The sequence below is a fragment of the Monodelphis domestica genome, chromosome 8, assembly GCF_027887165.1.
Source record: "Monodelphis domestica isolate mMonDom1 chromosome 8, mMonDom1.pri, whole genome shotgun sequence".
Taxonomy (NCBI): domain Eukaryota; kingdom Metazoa; phylum Chordata; class Mammalia; order Didelphimorphia; family Didelphidae; genus Monodelphis; species Monodelphis domestica.
Window position 1 is genome coordinate 90,731,739 of NC_077234.1, and position 19,529 is coordinate 90,751,267.

Here is a 19,529-nt window from a genome sequence, read left to right on the forward strand (position 1 = left end):
GTCAAATGGAGTATTGCATTAGCCTGTGGAACAAACGTGAGTCACCAAAGGAGTTTCTCGCCGTCTCCTAGCCCTAGTGCCGCTCTTATTGTTCAGTGCGCTGCAACGCGGTCTCTGGCCACCGTCCACACGCTTCCTGCCAAGAATTCCTCTGGCACGTGCTCGGGGGCCTGCCGGGAAGCCAAATGGTTAGGAAGGTTAAAAGGGTTACCGCCACGGGCCGCTTTCAGCGCCTTCTACTGTTCAGGTCCTCACATTAGCGAGGGATAGTTATTTTTTCCCTCCTCGTTTTTTTTTTAAACCTTACTGTGTATTGGCTCCAAGGCAGAAGAGTGGTAAGGGCTAGGCCATGGGGGTTGTGACTTGCCCAGGGTCACTTCGTTAGGAAGTATCTGAGGCTAGATTCGAACCTAGGACCTCTGAGCCACCCAGCTGCCTCCAACCCTCCTCCATTCTTAATCAAAAAATGCTTGACTCAGAGCCATCCCCTCCTTGGCTCTAGTTAGGATTTTCAGACCAAATGAAATGCCCATAAAATTTTGTGAATCTAAAAACCCACGAAACTGTTGTTATAACCCTCTGGACTCCCAAGAGCTCCTGTTGCAAGACTTTCTCGTACTGGCATTCGCTTGTTGTATCTGAAAAAGGGCTTTCAAGAGAGCCAAAGCTCGCCATTCCCCAGGACTGATGGCCCCAGCGGGCAGGAAGTTTTGCAGTTGGCTCCTCTGACTCCTCCTCTCCATACCTAATCTCTCTTCGGGGAACCAAACCAGGTCCCCAACTCCTTTGCCTGAAATTCAGACCCTCAAAGACCCCCGTCTCGGGCTTCTCCACATCACAGGCACTGCCTGCCTCTTTGCTCCCCCTCTTCCTTTGCCTGGGAACGTTCCCCCCTTCTGTTGAATTCCTCTCTTCCAGCCCGACCTCAATGCCCCTCCCAAGAAGCCCCTTCACCTCTCCTCCCCCTGCGAACTCGCCCAGGACTTTGTCTTTCGTGCCGCTGGCCAGGGAGACAAGAGGAGCCGAGCCGGTGGCCGTCTAACCTGGGCTAAGTATCTCGCTTGTCAAGGGCTTCGTGCCAAACTGAAGGGGGTTTAGGCATCTTTCCAATGACGCCCTGCGCGCTGCCACCTCCTGACTGAGCGGACGCACACGGTTCTGTATAAAGACGATCCAGGAGGCGCTGATAATGGACTCGTTGTCAGGACTAGCCTGGGATAAAGGGCGCCCATGAGGCGACTGGCTCAAGGCAGTGAAATTTTTGGCTGCTCCAACTCCTAAAGACCTTTTGCACAATCACAGAGGAGTTGTGAACGGCATTACTAGCAAGAATGCTCATGTCAAATAAAATCAAAGGTCACTGATTTAAGTATCAGAGAAGCCAATGGAGGTGAATGTTCCAGTTTTCTTGAGGATACAAAAACCAATTTTTCAAGCATTCCAAACTTCTGGTAGAATTCACCCAGTCAAAAGGTCACAATTGTTGTCATTAATATGATCTTTAATAAATGGAGTAATGCACCATTTTACAGCAAGCCTTTTTTAAACCTAAAGAATTGTCTTAAAATTTTCTTATCCAATGTCTCTGTATCAATACAATCTTTTTTTATTCAGGTTTATATATATCAAAGCATTTACTTACAAGTATTCATAGAAAACTCTGTAGTGGCTTAATGTCAGCTTTCATAGTGGCATCCATAGATGATAAAAAAGGAAAAGTAATTTGCTTTATTTCATATTTCATACTCACACTGTTCCATCAAACACAACTTATACAGCATAGCAAGTTATCAGACAGCTTATACAAAAGCAAAGTAACTAAAAGTAAGTATTTATAAATTCATACATGATATTCCATCCGCAGTTTAGAGGAATGGACACCAATTGAAGAGGAAAACACACCAACAAAAAATACCCGTTAACAAGAGGGTTTTGAGGAGATAGATTTTTTTTACACTTTCTTTTCCAGAAAAGCATACTTAGACATGAATATTCCCTAGCTTGTATTTCTCCTGTCCTTTCCTAATAACCATGGCAGCTAGATATCTCCGTGTTTCAGCTTCTACAAATACCAAACCCTAGAAGTTAGAGTATTTTATAGTAAGTCATGTATAGTCACGTGAAAAAAAGTCACCAACTGAAATCTAAGGATGACTCCAGTTTATACAAACATCTATGCAGCACATTACCTAAAGAAATGAAAAGACAAAGCATACAAAACTGCTTAAATAAATAAATGTGATTTAAAAAAAAAAAGCCACATAAGCCAGGTAATTCGAAGTTAAAATGTAGGCTGAATTACCTTTGAATTGTATCTTTTTTAGATCTTTTGTGTTCTTTCAGTCTCAATGTAAAACATTTTGGGGGGCTGGTGCTAGTTTTCTCATAACCATGAATGCATTGATACGGAGGTGTTTTGCCTGAGACAAAGACTAGGTTTGGGACCACTTCACTAGGAGAATTTTAAGTATGAAATGCCTAGCCTTGGGTCTTAACTTGCCTGATAATTTGGAAAAACAAAACTGAACTCCAGGCTGAAGTCTGAATCAATAGCTATGGATGGAGAGTAACCTGGCAATTCTTGCTGGGCTCAATGATGTGAACAGATGGGTGGGTGCTACCACCTTGGGCTATTTCTTAGAGGCCTCCTACGTGATTTCTGAATTTATTGACTTTTGTTTTGGAATAAAAGTTTTATGAGGTTAAGCAAGTTGTTTGTTGAGAAAATTCCACTACATAGGTGAGCTCCTCCTTTAAAAAAAACAACAAAAAAACAACCCACTCAAACCAACCTGCATATTTATTCATTCAAAGGGTTTGTAATGGCTTTGAAGATGGTGTTTCCACTCAAAGGCCATTATTTCTGTGCTGCAACATGTAGCCAATTAGTCTGAAAGGTTCCTTTGCTTCAGAACCATTCTTTTTCCAGATAATTATATGACCAGACAAGTTTTTCTGAAACTCTTCTCTTATATAATGTAATTATGTAAATTTAATAAAAACATATGGTGAAATAAAACACACTGTGCAATACACAGGTTACACTTATGTATCAGACTGGACTCAGCTGTCTAGATGCTAACAACTGAAGTCCGCACTGTGCAAAGGGACGTGGTGGGCCCTGAGAATTTAGCAAAATTGGGTATCCTGACTTAGTTGCTCAAAAGCCTAAAACAGCTTTGTTTTTGATATCTACAAGTGCAAATCAAATGGCAAAAATGATAAATCATCTTTTAAAACACTGAAAGTATTATAATTTTAGAAGATATGTTTGAAAAATTCAGTCCTAAATTGAGAATGATATGATTTTAGTCTAGATTTCTTCCCCCAAAGACTTTAAAATCTAGGTGTTAAATTTTAAATTGGGTTCAAAAAATAAACATGTATACAATGTTTTCACAATAACTTCATGAACATTATTATAACAATAATAACGGAACTTAAATGTTCAAGTAATCCTTTTAAAATCATAGATTTATTTTAGGCATATAATATACAGACTAGAGTTTTAAAATTGTTTGCTTTTCGGTGTATTAGCTATCAACTGGATTTCTAGCTTTTTCTTTATGTGCGGAAATAACTCAGCTTCAACCAGCCACTGAAAGAGATTACAAGAATGGAAATTGGTTGTCACAATTCAATCTATACTGCAGTGAAATGCACATTTTTAAAATGGCCTATGAAAACTACAGATGATGTTTGGTTAGTATATTATGCCTATTTGATAGCCGAACCTGTAGCATTTAGTGTATGAAATATTGTAGTCTAGAAAAAGATCTGTACAACATTTTTATGGCTCTATTACAATGATGCAAAGCTTGCTACAATAAGAGTTAAAATAAGACCAAAATATGGCAAGCTAGTGAGACATACAATTCTTCATGCATGGCTTTACACTTTTAATTGGTGGGAACATTTAAGCATAAAATCCCACAGTTGAAATTCACAAAGTGTTGGAAGGTCCAGTCTTCAGCCCAAACCTTAAGGGTTAACTTGCTAATAGCATAATAACTGTCAAGTTTTGAAATCTCAAATTTCAATTTCAATTTCTGGGGCTATTTGTAAGCTATATTTTAACTGTTTAAAACTATGAATAAAAATGATTATGATGGTAGGGTTAAAGAGAAAAAATTAAAGGAGTCAGGAAAATTGAGACTGGAAAACAGATATCTGGATTGATGGAACAGTTTTCAAGTATATGAAAGGATAAAAGGATCATGACCATTTTCTATTAGGAGAGAGGAAACATTTGAAAGGGAAGTATAAGGTTTATGAAATAAACAAGAAGAAACTTCTATAAGGTAAAGAATGGATCTGTTAAAAATAAGAGTGCCATAGTTCATTCTCTGGAACAAGGAAGGGTAGATACACAAGACCAATGTTAGTTTAAATGGACAAATAGCAATATGGTCTGGTCTTTCCAATCTTTTAAACTTTGTTTTATTGCTGACTTGTGGAGTCAATAGCTTCCCCTTGTTCAATTCTAATTTTTAGAAAATTATTTTCTTCAGTGGGATTTTGTACCTCTTTTTCCATTTGGCCAATTCTATTTCTACAGTATTAGTTTCTTCAGTATTTTTCTGTGCCTCTTTTACAAAGTCATTAATTTTCTTGCATCAATTACATTTATTTTCGCAACTTTTCCTATACCACTTTTATCTCCTTCTTTAACTTTTCCAGGAAACTTTGTTGAGCTTGGGTCCAATTAGCATTTTTCTTTGAGGCTTTATTAGTGACTGTTTTCACACTGTTATCTTCTGACATCTTTATGTCTTGATTTTCCCTTCTATCTTAGTAGGTTTTTATAATCAAATTCTTTTTGTTGTTGTTTTCTCCCTTTTGCAGCTTATTTTTGACTTGAACTTTAGGTCAAAGTTGGAATCTGCTCACCTGGAGATGGGAAGGTACTGTCCTAAGCTTTAAGCTTATTTGTGCTGTTTTCAAAGCTAGTTCTGGGGGGTTCTGCAAGTTTTTGGTACTTCCTATGTGGTGTGATGCAGGGAGAGGTATGATCACTACTTTCCTGGTCTGTGCTCTGGTCTTTATTCAGGAAAGTCCCTTGCAGCCTCAAATGCTAGCATTCCCTTTGCCTTGAACTCTGACCAGACTCCCTGCTCCCTTGTGATCAATCCCCATTGCTCTCTGCCCTGGAACTGTGACCCAGAACTGGACAGAGTATCAAGTCAAGTGCCAGCTGAACCCAGTGCCTACAAAGGATCTTCTGTCATCCCTTACCCTCTCTGGGATGGGTGCTTCTGAAGCTGCTGCTACTGTAGCTATTGTTGCCACTGTCGTGTGTGTGGACTCTGGAGAGGTTTGCTCCTCCCTTCTCCTTCTCCTCCCAAACTTCTCCTGATAACCTCCTAGGTTTTCTAAGGCTGGAAAAATGTCTCATCCTTTTGGGTAGCTCTGCTGCTCCAGAATTTCATTCGAGGCATTACTTTAAAGTTATTTGGAGGGGTATATTAAGGGAGTTGTTAGGTTACCTATGACCTGACATCTTGGGCTGGCTCTCCCAATCCTATAATTTCTTATGTTTTTTTTACAAAGTTACTCAATTTTGAGTATCAGGTAAAAAAGGCTATTTTCATTCTGTCTTTCAGGTAGGTACCTCAACCAGAGATTTTTAAGTTTTATTCATTTATTGGTGTATCCATAAAAGGCCATACAAGGTAGTTTTGGCTGAAATTCACATGGCTCAAGGTTGAATTCTTTATTAATACCATTTCATATATTAGAGAATGTAACTGATAGGATATGCCAACCAAGAATTAATGGAGTCTACACATGCTTGTACTGTTCTAGGTCTTATGGTAGATAAAAGGAATTATGAGACATGGTCTCTGCCCTTAAGAAGCTTATATTTAACTTAGGAATCAAATCTAATCTGGAAAATGAGAGAACTATTAACTACTAAGCTATGTGACACTGACAGTGAATGTACCAGAAGTTGAGAGAAGGAAGTATATAATCAGATGTGACTTCATAATCTACCTACCAGAAAATGACCACCTATGGAAAATTCACCTGCATAAATATAAGATGAGAAAGTTATTTAGTAAGATCCACTCCAAAAAGATTCTTGGATTGTTATTCTAGCTAGAAATATCACATATAACTATTGGTCTATTAAGCCATTTAGATGAGCATTCCATACTAAATTTAGTTTTGGAAATTTTAAAAAATATACTTCTTGTTCCATTTTAAGATAACTCCCATTCATATATATGTATATTTTATATATATTTAATCAAATGTTTCCTATATCAATTCTTGGTGCCTTCAGGATCAATTAAAGTTTTATGTAGCAAGTGGATGAACAGGAGTCAGCCTTACAAAACCCACTTGACACAAAGCTTTTCCTTGTATCCTTCCTACAGGCTACACTCACTCTTTGCCTCAGTATTGTTTTCTAAAATGAAAAAAAAATTATGTTTTGTACTATAAAAGGAGATTGTTTTCCCAATGGAAACAATGCTTGATGAAACTGAGCTCATTAAATGTGCTAACAAAAAAGTCAAGTTTTTTATATTAACATGGAATCATAACAAAATGTCTCTTTTATACCAATAATGCACTCTCCATTTTGTTCAAAAATAATCTTGCTTTAAGTCAGCAATGTAAAGCTACAAAGAGCAGAAATAAAACCTCTTTAGAATTGTGGTGGCATGTATTGTATTGATTTCTTAAATCTTAAATGAGCCATATTTTCCGGTTGCAAGTAGAGAAAATTCACTTTGGACACATTTACCCATATCTTCAAATGCCTGCTTACCTTTTAGTTTTTACTCTGTTAAAACAGTTAGGATACCTGGTCCTGTGCTTGCCTACCGTGACTGAATTTCATCCAACCAAGCAGCATATAAAATATCCTTGTCATTGCTTATATAATATTGGCACAATCCCTTATTTACAGTCTCAGTCTACTGATGATATACCTGTCTTCCAGTAAACCATCTATTAACAAAGGAAAGGAAAATTATTGTCCTCATAGATTACAATTAAACCCTTTCCCCCAAGTCAATGAAAACAAAAACTTTCAACTACTGATTTTTGGTATACTAGTTTAACTTTACTTAGGGCTACTAATTTTGGAACTGGGTTACTTATTATTAGATCTTTAAAGTTTATTTACTACTGTTCAATGAACTACATTCTATTATTTTCATCATAAGGCTTTTTGTTCACTAAAAAGATCAAATTACTTACTTTCTAAATTCCAATGTTTTAAAGTCAGTTAAACATCAGAATTTGGAAACATATTTTAGCCTACTGCTCTGCAGCAGTAGCAGAGCCACAATGAAGACATTTAAAGTGAAATTGCTTCACTAGTAATTACAAACATACTTAAGGAGTTAAGTAGTTTGAAACAAATTTAATGACTATTTAACCAAATCATCTTTCAGAATTATTTTGGTGATAAGATGCTTTATTATAAAATACATCTTCTACCTTCCCTAGCTTTTTCCATCAGACTTCTAGAGAAGTAAGTAGAGGGGAAAAAATACAACTATTTTAATAGGCTTTTGTTAAATGAATAATATAGTGAGGTTTTTTTCATCTGGTATATAACTTTGTTCACATCATTTGATTGCATCAAGCATTAAGACGCTGGAAAACTGACAAAGAATTAGTCCCTACATGAAGCACAATAAACTGTGGACTAATTCCGATCATGGCAGGAAGAGGAGGATCAGGTAGAGCTCAAATGTTCTTTTCCCACTAGTAAATGTATTTCATATTTGATGAGGGTTTGGATATCTTATCCATTGTTGAAAAATAAGAAATTTCTCTGAAATATCTCTGAGGGATGTATTTAAATCTAGAAGAACAAAGGGGAAAATGCCAAATAATATCATTACATAATTCTCACTTGAAAAATCAAGCTCATCACATGTGAGTAGAAACTCAAGAAAAGTCTGTAAAACTCCAAGGAAAGAGCAATGTCAATAAGACACAGAAGCCTGGGGTATCCGTTCTGCTAGCATCACTGCTAAGAAGTGAACAAAGGGCTCCGTGTCCAAAACCCAAATGTGGGAAAAGTATTTCTAGGATGTAAGCTTATAAGGGCTAGAAAGCGTAAGGAGGAAATGAGCATGCAAAGGGAACTGGTTCATCGGGCTGGCCGTCTCTGGCTAAATGGAGAAGCATCTGGAAAGAGTTCCATGCCTGCGGCAGTGCGTTCAGGAGGCAGATCCCTGAACCAACATTTGGGGAGTTACTGAGTTAATAGATCTGAAGCCCGGGGGCGCTCGGAGAAATGAAAGGGACTGGATTCTTGTTGTTCACCTATCGAGTTGTCCAAGAATTGTGCTTAGAAAGAAAGGCATCCCTCATTCGAGAGAAGGTGCTCTCAGTTCTGAGGAGACATATGCTAAGGCTGCTGAGAGATGCTTGGGGAAGAACGCAGGAGGAGAGGGGAGCTTTAGAAATACTAAGAGCCCAAAGCATGGGGCAGGCACATGCTACGGCAGAAAAAGGCATCCAGCACATCACACATGCCAGTTCTAGATCAGCAGTTTGTGTGGAGAGAGGGCAAAAGTATTTAATGGGGGAGAAACCCTGTGAGAGGTGAAAGCAAGAAAGAGAGGGCTTGAAAGGAGAGAAGTTCGGCCTCAATCAGCTTAAGACAGGCAGGTTTGGCAGCAATCCTTCCTGCCACAGGCATTTGGCATGCTGACGGAATAATTTTTCCACACAGTGTTTTAGGTCTTAGGAAGATGAATCATTCTGATGAAGCCATAAGGCTTTGTTTGGGAACAGAATACACAAGATACTACAGGTTCGTAACTAGAAATTACTTTTAAAATCCATTTTTAAACCAGGAAATGGAACTTCTTTTGAGTCCAAGACTGATTGCTTAGAGAAGTGAGTAGAGAACAACCTACCTACTTAAAATTTACATCACAGTGCTAGTTCTTCATGCTTTCTGGTAAAAATGTGCTCCTTATATAACATTTTACTAATGTGACTGAATATGGATAAAGTACAGATACAAATAAAAAAATAAAGTGGAAAAATGGCTGACAGTTATGTTTTTTTTTTACTTTGTTCAATGCTCTCTTTGTTTTTTTAATACTCTAATTATGGTTTCTTAAAATGCTCAGAAGGAAGTGTATTCAGATTTGGAAGGTTGAAAAGAACTGCATTTCAAATTACATTTTGTGGTTCCCTCTTCAGAGCCCTTTGAGGCAAGGTTTTTGTACTCTCCATAATTACCTTAGAGAAAAAAATGAGGCAAGATAGCAGTTTCAGAGTGGCTGCATGGAGCAAAATTCACTATCACACACTCCAACCAGCCCAACTGCTGGGGAAAATGTCGAGTAGTATTAACCATGTGGGAGGACACACCTGTGTCCATGTCAGAAACACCAGGCATCTCGTGGCCTTCAGACTATTGCACATTCCAACAGAACACAAGAGGGATGTTCAAAAGATACACTCAAGAACGTATAAACATACAAACTAGCTTGTGCACAGAAATCAAACATGGATACAAGACACCACTGCAGTCAAACCTGTCTTAGAGTCTGCTTCTGATTTTAGTGACCTTTTAGAAAATGGTCCAAACTGATTATCAGAAATACATTAAAAAATATATTTTGAGACCACTTCTTCTTGATACACATATATAGAATTGTGGTCATAACAGACAGACTTAACTTTAGGGAGACTAAATAAAAGTGCAAAAACATAAAAAAAACAAACTTAAAAAATATGGAAGCATAAGCTAAAAAAATTTCTGCATAGCTGAAATCTATTTAAAGCAAGTCCTTTGTAGGGGGAGCTGACAGGAGGATAAAGTTGTTCTTTTTTAATGTCTTCTGTATGTTCGTTTTAAATGATGAAAAAAAAGTACTTTTCTGGGTAGGCTTGGGAGATACTTCACAGACAGTTCATTCCTGTATCTTGAGACACCCTGGTTGTGGCAGTGCCCCCCTCTGCAAGGTAAACAGCAGTGCTGGATTTGGAATGAGCGGCCCTGTCACCGCCATTGTTGTTGACCTCACAGTCCAGTGGTTCCGTGGAGATGACCCAGGTAGAAGGGCGCCACCGCTTAAGGGAATAGGGGGTTTTCACACGTTTCTTGATCTTTTCACCTGATCCTGGCTTGCCATCTTGTGATGACTCACCTACTGAAAACAGAAGAGCAAAAAAAGTGTTATCTGGAAAAAGCTGCCCACAGTGCTCTGTTAGTTTAAACAGAGATAAAAGACTGACGAAACAGCAAGTGACAGTGACAGGAACGGATGGAGACGCCCTTGAAATCCACTATTACTCATTTTTGTGCAAAGCCCAAGTGGAACCATTTGGGGTTTTGTTTATCGTGATTTTTCCTGAACCACAACTTATGTTCAGGAAATAGAGCTTTAGACTAATTACCTGTAAAATAACTCTTAATAACGAGTTATGAATGTAAAAATGTTGTGCAGGGTAGGATGGGAAAGAAGTGCACATATAAATTCAGCAGGAAAGTAAAGCCCTCAAGAAATTCACACGTGCTTTACTTCTAATTTTCTATTCCCCTTACTAGTCAATTCAGCGTGGACCAAGGTTAAGGAGGGATTGATAAAGTGCTATTTTTCAATCTGTCTGAAGTAGCCGCCACGCCGTGAGGGCTTTTGTGCTGGGTGAAGGGTGTGGCTACGCGCACCTGGCAGCTGTCTTTCTACCATGCTGCAGTTCTCTTAAGTGATTCCTAAATCTTACATGTATTTTTTGCTTCCTGCCAGTGACGCTGAGAAAGCCTTTTCACCTTTCTGCATGCTCGCAGGATTCATTTGTGCCGGACAACGGTCCTTCTGCCTTTTCTAATGATGCAGACAAAGATGTCTCTCCATCAGGCGGCCGCTTCTTTCTGATAGCTTTGTTGCCGCAAGAGGCTGGCATCAAAGACATCAGCCATCGAGCAGCTACTTACTGGTCAACAGACTGACTTGAGCATATTTTTGTTTGGGGTGATTTGTTCCTATAGGCCAGGGGTCACGCCCCAACCTAACGTGCCCAGAACACGCGGGAGCCTCCAGAGGCAGATGAAGGACGGGAAGATAAGGAGGACGAGGTCCCCAGCCTCGGGACCCCCAGCCTCAGGGCCCCCCCAGCCTCAGGATCCCCCACCCCAGCCGCAGGATTCCCTGTCTCAGGGCTCTCAGTCTCAAGGCCTCCAGCTTCAGGGCCCCCCCAGCCTCAGGACCCCCCAAGCCTCGGGACCCCCAGCCTCAGGGCCCCCCCAGCCTCAGGATCCCCTGTCTCAGGGCTCTTCGTCTCTAGGTTTCCAGCTTCAGGACCCCCCCAGCCTCGGGCCCCCCAGCCACAGGACCCCCCCAGCCTTGGGCCCCCCAGCCTCAGGACCCCCCCAAGCCTCGGGACCCCCAGCCTCAAGACTCCCCCACCCCAGCCGCAGGATCCCCTGTCTCAGGGCTCTCCGTCTCAAGGCCTCCAGCTTCAGGGCCCCCCCAGCCTCAGGATCCCCCCCAGCCTTGGGACCCCCAGCCTCAGGGTCCCCTGTCTCAGGGTTCTCCGTCTCTAGGTCTCCAGCTTCAGGGCCCCCCAGCCTTGGGATCCCCAGTCTCAGGACCCCCAACATCAGGGCCCCCAGTCTCAAAGCCTCCCAGCTTCAGGACCCTCCAGCCTCAGGATCCCCATCCTCAGAGCCCCCCAGCTTCAGGGCTCCCACATTCTCTTTATGCCTGAAAATTCCCCGTCTTTCGTGACATTCTTATGAGAGCTACAACGGGCCCTATTATGTGCTGCTCGAACGGCTCCTAAAAGGTGGCGTCCCTGCCCGTCTTTGGGAATGGGTGGACAGTGACTTCGTCCCTATCACTCCTAAACAGACAGTGCTGGCTGGTGTGGCGAGCCCGTGTGCTCGGTGGCTGTCAGAGGCCACGGCCGGCCTGTGTCGGGCACACACCGTCCCCGGGCTACAGAGGAGGCCCCACTTACGCTGCAGAGCGCCGCCGTCCAGTGCGTTGGTGGCCGAGAGGTCCAAGGAGTTGGGCCTCTGGGCTCTTCTGGGCTTGGGCTGCCCGGGATCGGCGCCGGGGCCCGCGCGGAGCACATCTTGGCCCGGGTTGCTGTTGTTGTTATTGGAGTTTGTCCGCCCGCCTTCCAGGGGCCGCTCCCTCCTGTCCACCAGGCGGTCCAGGACGCCTTCGTCGTGGCCGGCCTGCTGCTCCCGCCTCAGCAGGGGCTCGTGCTCGTCGGGGCTGGAGTTGATGGTGAGCCGGCTGTCCTCCCCGCTGAACTGGTTGTGCAGCATGTCCTGGGCTCGGTGCGCGGCGGCGCCGGGGGGCTGGCCCGAGGGCAGCGCGCCGTTGGCGTAGGGGGCCGCGGCGACGTGCGCGCTCACGCCGTGGCTTCGGCCCGCCACGCCGTTCATGGTGACCGTCACCACGTGCGGCTCCGCGGCATTGATGGTGTTCATCTTGGCGACTCCGGTTTCCACCTGCTTCAGGTTGGACTTGTGCTTGCTGCCGAACTTGAGCCGGGGCTCTTTGGTGGAGTTTTTGGTGTTGAGGGGGAGGCTCGTCGGTCTCTTGGGAAGGTTCTGCTGCTTGGGAAGAGGGTAGATCTGGGCCGGCGGGACGCCGGCGAGGAGACACGCCTGGCCGTTGGCGGCCGGCGGGAAGTCCTGCGGCCCGGATCCCTCCACGGCGAGCTTGATGAGGGGGTAGAGCAGGCTGGAGCTGGTGCTGCTCAGGGGGTCCGGGCCGCTGAACTGCTTCAGCGAGTGCTCCATGAGGTTCTCGTCGGAGCTCTCCTTCAGGTTCTTGTCCACCTCCTTGGGGTCCAGCTTGTTGGTCTCCAGGTCTTCCTCGGTGAGCTGCAGGCACACGGGGGTCGGCCCCACCGGCTGAGTCCCGCCGCTGGCGTGGACGCTGGTCTCGTCGGAGTAGGGCATCTCCGAGATGGTGGTCATGCCGGTGCTGGGAGTAAGGCCGGTGGTGTTCGTGGTGGTGGTGTTCGTGGACAAGCTGGTGACGCTCGTTTCAGGACTGGGAATGCGAGCCTGGGCTTGCTGTCGTTCATAGTTAATTGAATTTCGGTTCTTTTCGCCTACGGTTAAAGGTGTGCTACTAGACACTGAATGTTCTAAGGAAATGTTCTTGACGATGCTGTCAGGGTGGTGGATGGAGTCTTCTATGTATGAGGAAGAAGAATAATCTGGATAAGGGCCAATCTTTGGCACACGCCTGTTATGGGACAGGTTGCTTAAAAAAAGAAAAAAGGCACGTTGAGAGGACATTTATGACAAACCATTTCCATATTGAACAGCTCCGATTTTAAAATCTGATCTACTTTAATTTCAAATCATAATCCATTTTATTTTAGGCACTTCATCTTGGAGAAAATTCTTATTAAAGAATTAAATTAACTTGAATACTAAAAGGTTCCCTTTAACAATCAGCTGCTGATGCTGTGTTCATAAAAACACAGGAAAAGTCTGTGGAAATAGACCAATCTAAAAAGACTTTTCAGACACCATTTTCTTTTTTTAAGTTTCCTAAATATATATATAAGCAGCAATTTAAATCTCTCTGCATAAATAGCAGTACCACAGTTATAAAACGTTACCAATTACAAACAGCAGTTTAAAACAAGGCTATAACAAATGGCTGCAATTAGATTATAAATTTCTGGGGGGGGGGTCACTACTTTTGGAGCTCCCCATCACCTACCAGAATGCACATCCTAGCTGCCTGAGAAATATCTGATGAAGGGCCAACGTCCTGAGGGACAAGGCATCCACCCTTAACAGGCAGAAGCTGGCCATCAGCGTGCCTGCTCTGGGGGGAGTTGGAGCCCTGTGGGGCCATTTTGGGGCTCCTATAAGGCTTCTGAATCTCTGTAACAAATGTTCAAAGTGACTCGATTGTGACTGCCCAGAACTGCCCAAGATGGCTGGAGTGTCTTTAGAAGTAAGAGAATCTAAGGGGGTGGGACGGACGGGACGAATCGTCACTGTGAACCACCCGAGACCTCAGCGCCCCTTTGCATTCCTCTATATGTGACATTTAGTTAGAACATCGAGACAACAACAATCACAGGAATCACCAAAATAATCCAGCAGGAGGAGGTGGAAGGGGCTATCAGAGGGAAAAGGAGCCGCTAGGGGAGGGGAGTCAGGACTAAGCCCAAAGCACAAACACGGACAGAAAGGAAAGCACAGGGAGGAGAAGATGAGCAAAGGGAGCCGTAGAGCACGGCAGGATAAGGAGATCGATAGGGAAAGAGGTGACAGCGGAGGGACCCTCCCCCCCCCCCCCCCCCCCCGGCTCTGGGGAGCTTCAGGGACGTGGTGCGGGCTGCCTAACAGTGATCAGGACCCTCCGATTTCTGACTTGGAAGGGGCTTTCAGGATCATCTAGCTCAAGGCCCACATTCTGCGGCTGAGGAAACCCAGATTCTAGGTAGCAAAATGAACCGGCTAGAAGAATCTGGATCCAGAGCCAGGTCCAGAGTGCCTCCGTGAATCTGTGCTGCTTCCTTAGGAATGATTTCATTGGAAGATTATTCCACCTTAATTGTGAGTTAGCATAAGGCTGAAGGCAAAATGTGAAAGTTCACAACTGTGAATTTCTTAAAACTGTTCTTCATTTGACAGAAATGATTAATTTGACTTTGTACTGGAATATTATCAAGCAGTAAAAAATCAATATGGTAAACTCAAGAGATGAAAGACAAGATTTCCATGATCTGAAACAGAACAAAATAAGCAGATCAAAGGAATAATACTGTGGTCCGAGGGATATCGGGCTGGACTTGGTGTCAAGAAGATCCAAGTTCAAATCCTGCTTCAGACACTTACTCATTTAAGACATGTAAGTCATCTGACTGCTTTCAGCTCATAAAATGAGGATGATAATTATAGCACGAGCCCATTCACAGGGGCATTGTCAATTCAAATGAGAGAATACATGTAAAGTACTTTGCTGGCTATAGAGTGCTATGTTCTTACAAATACTATCTTGTTTTAGCTTTACAACAACCCTGGGGAGTGGGGGCTATTATTATCCTCCCTTTGACAAATGAGAAGACTGATATTTGATAGAGGTTGAGGGACTTCCCTGGGGTCACACAGCTAGCAAGTGTCACAGGTAGGATCTGAACTCAGGTCTTCTTGATTCCAGCCCAGAGTTCTTAACCACTGAACCATAACCAATACCACAAATGAAAAGACCACTAAAAGGAAGTCCATCTCTAAGTAAATGAAAAACCAGTGAAGGTGCCAGGGAACAGATCATGAAATGTATACCTCCTCTGAAAGAAGCTATCCTTATTTTGGTAGGAAGTTCCATATCTCACAAAGACATCTTCTGTATTCATTAAGAAAAACAAAAACCTTCATTGGAAAAATGGTGGTACTGGTCTGACATGTAAGAACTGATCTATTTTTCTTTTCTCAACCAAAGCCCTCATTCAGGGGCCTCTGCCTCAACTCCACATATTCTTACCGTTCATTCTGCATAGCAGTAGACATTGGATTGACTGTTGGACTGACTGATTTGTTCCTTTCCCAAATCATCATGAGTTCAGCCATCCTCTCCTCAGCACACTGAGCAGTAAGCCGAGCCTCTGCGTCCTGGTCCCAACAGTCTTCGATTGTCTCCTTTAGTGATCTTACAGCCTAGAAAAATAAAATCCTGTGTCAAACAACTTGAATCTTAAATTCAGTGGAAAAATAGAACTTTAAAAGCCAATAAGTTCAATTCCTTTCAACACAGACTAAGTACACAACTATTATGTATAAGGTATTCTTAAGCTGTGCTCTACAGCCTGCATGCCAAGGAAAAATCAACAAATCCATTAAAAGTCGGCAAACTCATGAGGTCTTTTTGGACGCTAACCATCCATCTCATTGTGTCTACTCCAAACAGATTAAGAGTCTTCTTTACACTTGGGTTCATTTACAAATTCAACCTGAAAAGCACAAATAGCAATCAAACTGAAAAATATCTTGTGGTTTTGATTGCAGGTTCAATAGGAAACAAGAGTGTAACATGGACATTTAAGAAGATAACATAATCTTAGGTTGGCTCTTACCTGCTGATCCCAGAAAGGCAGGTCATATGTAAGTTAGAGAGTGCCTTTACATGTAATTTATGCATGTACATACAAATACTACCACAATACATAAATGTAGCTGTTATCTGATTAGCTTTCTGTCATGAGTATTTCTCAAGATGAATAATATACAAATTTAAAATTTCAGGTTGATTTCTTCTTGCTATGGAATTTGAAAAAATGAAGGTTATGCTTTGGCTGTGGATGGGTGGGAGGAAAATTGTTACAGGACTGTGGACTGATTAGGAAGAACTAGTTCAGAGGATAAGTTCAAAAGAAGAAAGAACTTGGATAGTATATTGCAGGGAAGGGAATTTGGTTGGAATGAGGATCTGAAATCACAGAAAACCAAGGGAAAAAAAAGTCAGCAAATATTAGGTAGTGCAACAATGTGATTTAACAGCAGGGTGAATGGGAAGACAAAGGAAAGAAATGATAACACCTCTCCCCTGCAGAATAAGAGTTCCTATTTAGCTCTTTAGCTTATTTAGCTTTACATGATAAGAGTTTGCAAACCACTTTCATCACAAACATGCAAGATAGGCTAAATTTGTCATTATTATCCCCATAATGAGATGTGGTAATTTAGAGGTTCAGAAAAATTGTATGATTTGCCCAAGGCCATATATCTAACAAGTATCAGGAGTTGGGATTAAATCTAGGGCATAACTGATTCAAAATCTATTCCTCTTCTTACTTGACCAGGATACTTCTTGAAAAGAAATGTGATGACATCACCAACACTGATGGAGAAAGACAGGAAACAAAGAATCAGAATCAGAACTCTTTCACATGTTATTTGAGATGACAGGTCAACACCCATGATGTTTCCTTTAGAAGAAGCAAAAGAAACAAATTTAGAGAAGGAAGACTGGCAAAAGCAAGAGATAGAAATCTGAAAGAGTTACTTATACATGGATGGTATTTCCTTTGTGTTTAACTGACAAGGGCTCAGTGCAACATGGGGGCTAGTGTTGAATCTTGAATGACACCACAGGTCTTTACGAGAAACCAATAGAGCTGATGGCACCCAAGAGTGACTGATAGAAAGGAAGAAAACTATGAAATGATAATGTCAAGAGAAACCAAGCCAGGATAGTTAAAAAACTAAGAGGATAAAACCAGAGCAAAGAGATTGGCCAACATGACAGTAAAGGAAAATAATAAATGTTGGAGGGGATGTGGCAAAAATCAGGACACCGATGCATTTGCTGGTGGAATTGTGAATTAATCTAGCCATTCTGGAAGGCAATTTGGAATTATGCCCAAAGGGTTTTAAAAGACTACCTGCCCATACCCACTGCTGGGTTTATACACCAAAGAGATAATAAGAAAAAATATGTGTACAAAAATATTCGTGGCCGCGCTCTTTGTGATGGCAAAAAAATTGGAAAATGAGGGGATGCCCTCCGATTGGGGAATGGCTGAACCAATTGTGGTATTTGATGGTGATGAAATACTATTGAGCTGAAAGGAATGATGATCTAGAGGCTTTTCATAAAAAATGGGAGAACCTCAATGAACTGATGCAGAGTGAAATGAGCAGAACCAGGAGAATGTTGTACACAGAAAGTAAAAAACACTGTGGAACAATCCAATGTAATAGACTTTGCTACTGGTAGCAATTCAACAAGCCAGGATGATCCTAAAGGACATATGGGAAAGAATGCTAACCACACCAAGGGAAAGAACTATGGGAATTGAAATGCAAAAGAAGGACCTATGACATCACTTATCACATGTATATATGGGTATGCGATTTCGGGTTTAAGCTTTTTAAAAATTGCTCTATAGCAAAAATGAATAATATGGAAATAGGTATCAAGTGACATTTGTACAACCCAGTGGAACTGTTTGTTGGTTCTGGGAGGGGGAGGGAAAATGGGAGGGAATGAAAAGAATCATATAAACATGGTAAAAAAATTTTTTTAATTAATTAAAATAAAACCAGAGCAGAGGATTATTTTTTTGGGGGGAGCCTGGTCCAGAAGATCATGGGAAACTTTAGGTTAAATATTTAAGACTGAAACTAGATAAGTGGATTTAAAAGGAAGTATGAGGAAAGGAAAGAGCAATAATGGGGATACATAACTTATTTTAGAAGAGTGGAATTGACAGAAGGAAGAGGAAAAGGATTTCAAGAATTTCTGGGAACAGGACTGATATTTTTTAAGAATTGAGAAAAAATGTTTTTGTCCCCAGTGATGACAATAACAAAAGGGAAAAGAAACTGTGGATAAAAAACACAAGGGGTTTTGCCTCTTGAATATAGGTTTGGAGTTTTGGAGTAACTGAGACATTAGAAGAATAAGGAAGAAGAGGAATGACAGAATGGTAAGGGAGAAAGAAAATGATATAGGGAACTTATACCTGAAGTTTGAAATTCTTAAAAAGAAAAAGCTATGCAAGCATATTGGGTAGTGGAGGTTGTGGGGCCTTGGATTCAGAAAGAACTAGATTCAAATACTTCACCTGGCTAAGCAGTATGGCCATGAGCAAATCACCTAATCTCCCAATGCTTATTATACAACCTATAAGACCATAACTTACAGATGAGATCTGTGATCTATAGCTATACTAGAATTTCCTTAAATTCATGACATCATTTGAATGAATCTACTTACCTAGCCCTGATTTTTAAAAAAGAACACCTTCAATTTTTATACTAGAAAACTATTTATAAATTTAGTTTCTAATATTTTTATTTTTTGGCATCACTTTAGGAACAACTTGATTCTAGAATTGGACTTTCTGATCAACTATTTAAATGTATCATCTGGAAATAAACCAAGCTTTTCTAATCCCTTACTTAGCAACCTATTCTAAAGAGTAAAAAGCTTTCAAGAAAAAATGCACAGAATGCATATCACACAAAAAGAAACTTTGGAGGTGCTTTAATATAAATGCTTTTTAAAATGTCAGAAGACTCAAAATAATGACATTTTTTTCTGGTTAACTAAATGACTTAAGTTCTTGAAAAAAAAAGAAGCAAGATTATTACAAGCCAATGAACATCACAAAATAAATATTTCCAAAGAATTTCTTTATGTGACAGCTTTGCAAACGATGGCACCAAAATGAAATGCTCATTTATCAAAATCATCAACCGAATTTGATGACTTTAACCTACAAGTAAAACAAAACTATAGAACAATAGTTTGAGAAAATGGCTATACCAAAGAACAAAACCATTATAAAAAGAAATAATTTAATAATTAGAGGTTTACATTGACTTTCAGATTTTTTTTAATGTAATGGTTAACTTTCACTAATCTGTTCCAAGTTTAGTAATGTTACTATAATAACAATTTAATCAAACCGCAAGAACTGTCCATGCATAAATTTCAGTGCCATGTGTTACATTTTTAATGTATGTGATTTCTTTCCAGCTTCATTTCTCTTGTGGTTAGCCAAGATTTCTATTAGTTTATAAAGTGATGGACCTATGCTAATCTACATGT

The 19,529-nt window shown here is 41.3% G+C and overlaps 1 protein-coding gene across 4 annotated transcripts in view; it reads right to left on the minus strand.

Moving 5' to 3' along the window:
- Positions 1 to 1,480: 1,480 nt before the first annotated feature.
- BMPR2 (bone morphogenetic protein receptor type 2) overlaps positions 1,481 to 19,529 on the minus strand; it is a 217,724-nt gene continuing 199,675 nt past the window's right edge. For 3 of the 4 annotated variants that reach the window (XM_007501914.3, XM_007501913.3, XM_056808550.1), the window contains 3 exons: positions 15,459 to 15,631; positions 11,947 to 13,214; positions 1,481 to 10,136 (listed from right to left, as the gene is read on the minus strand). In XM_007501914.3, the coding sequence (XP_007501976.1) occupies positions 9,886 to 10,136; positions 11,947 to 13,214; positions 15,459 to 15,631 (1,692 nt within the window). In that variant the 3' untranslated portion in view covers positions 1,481 to 9,885. The remainder of the gene's footprint in view (positions 10,137 to 11,946; positions 13,215 to 15,458; positions 15,632 to 19,529) is intronic. The other variant, XR_008914264.1, reaches the window with a different exon arrangement.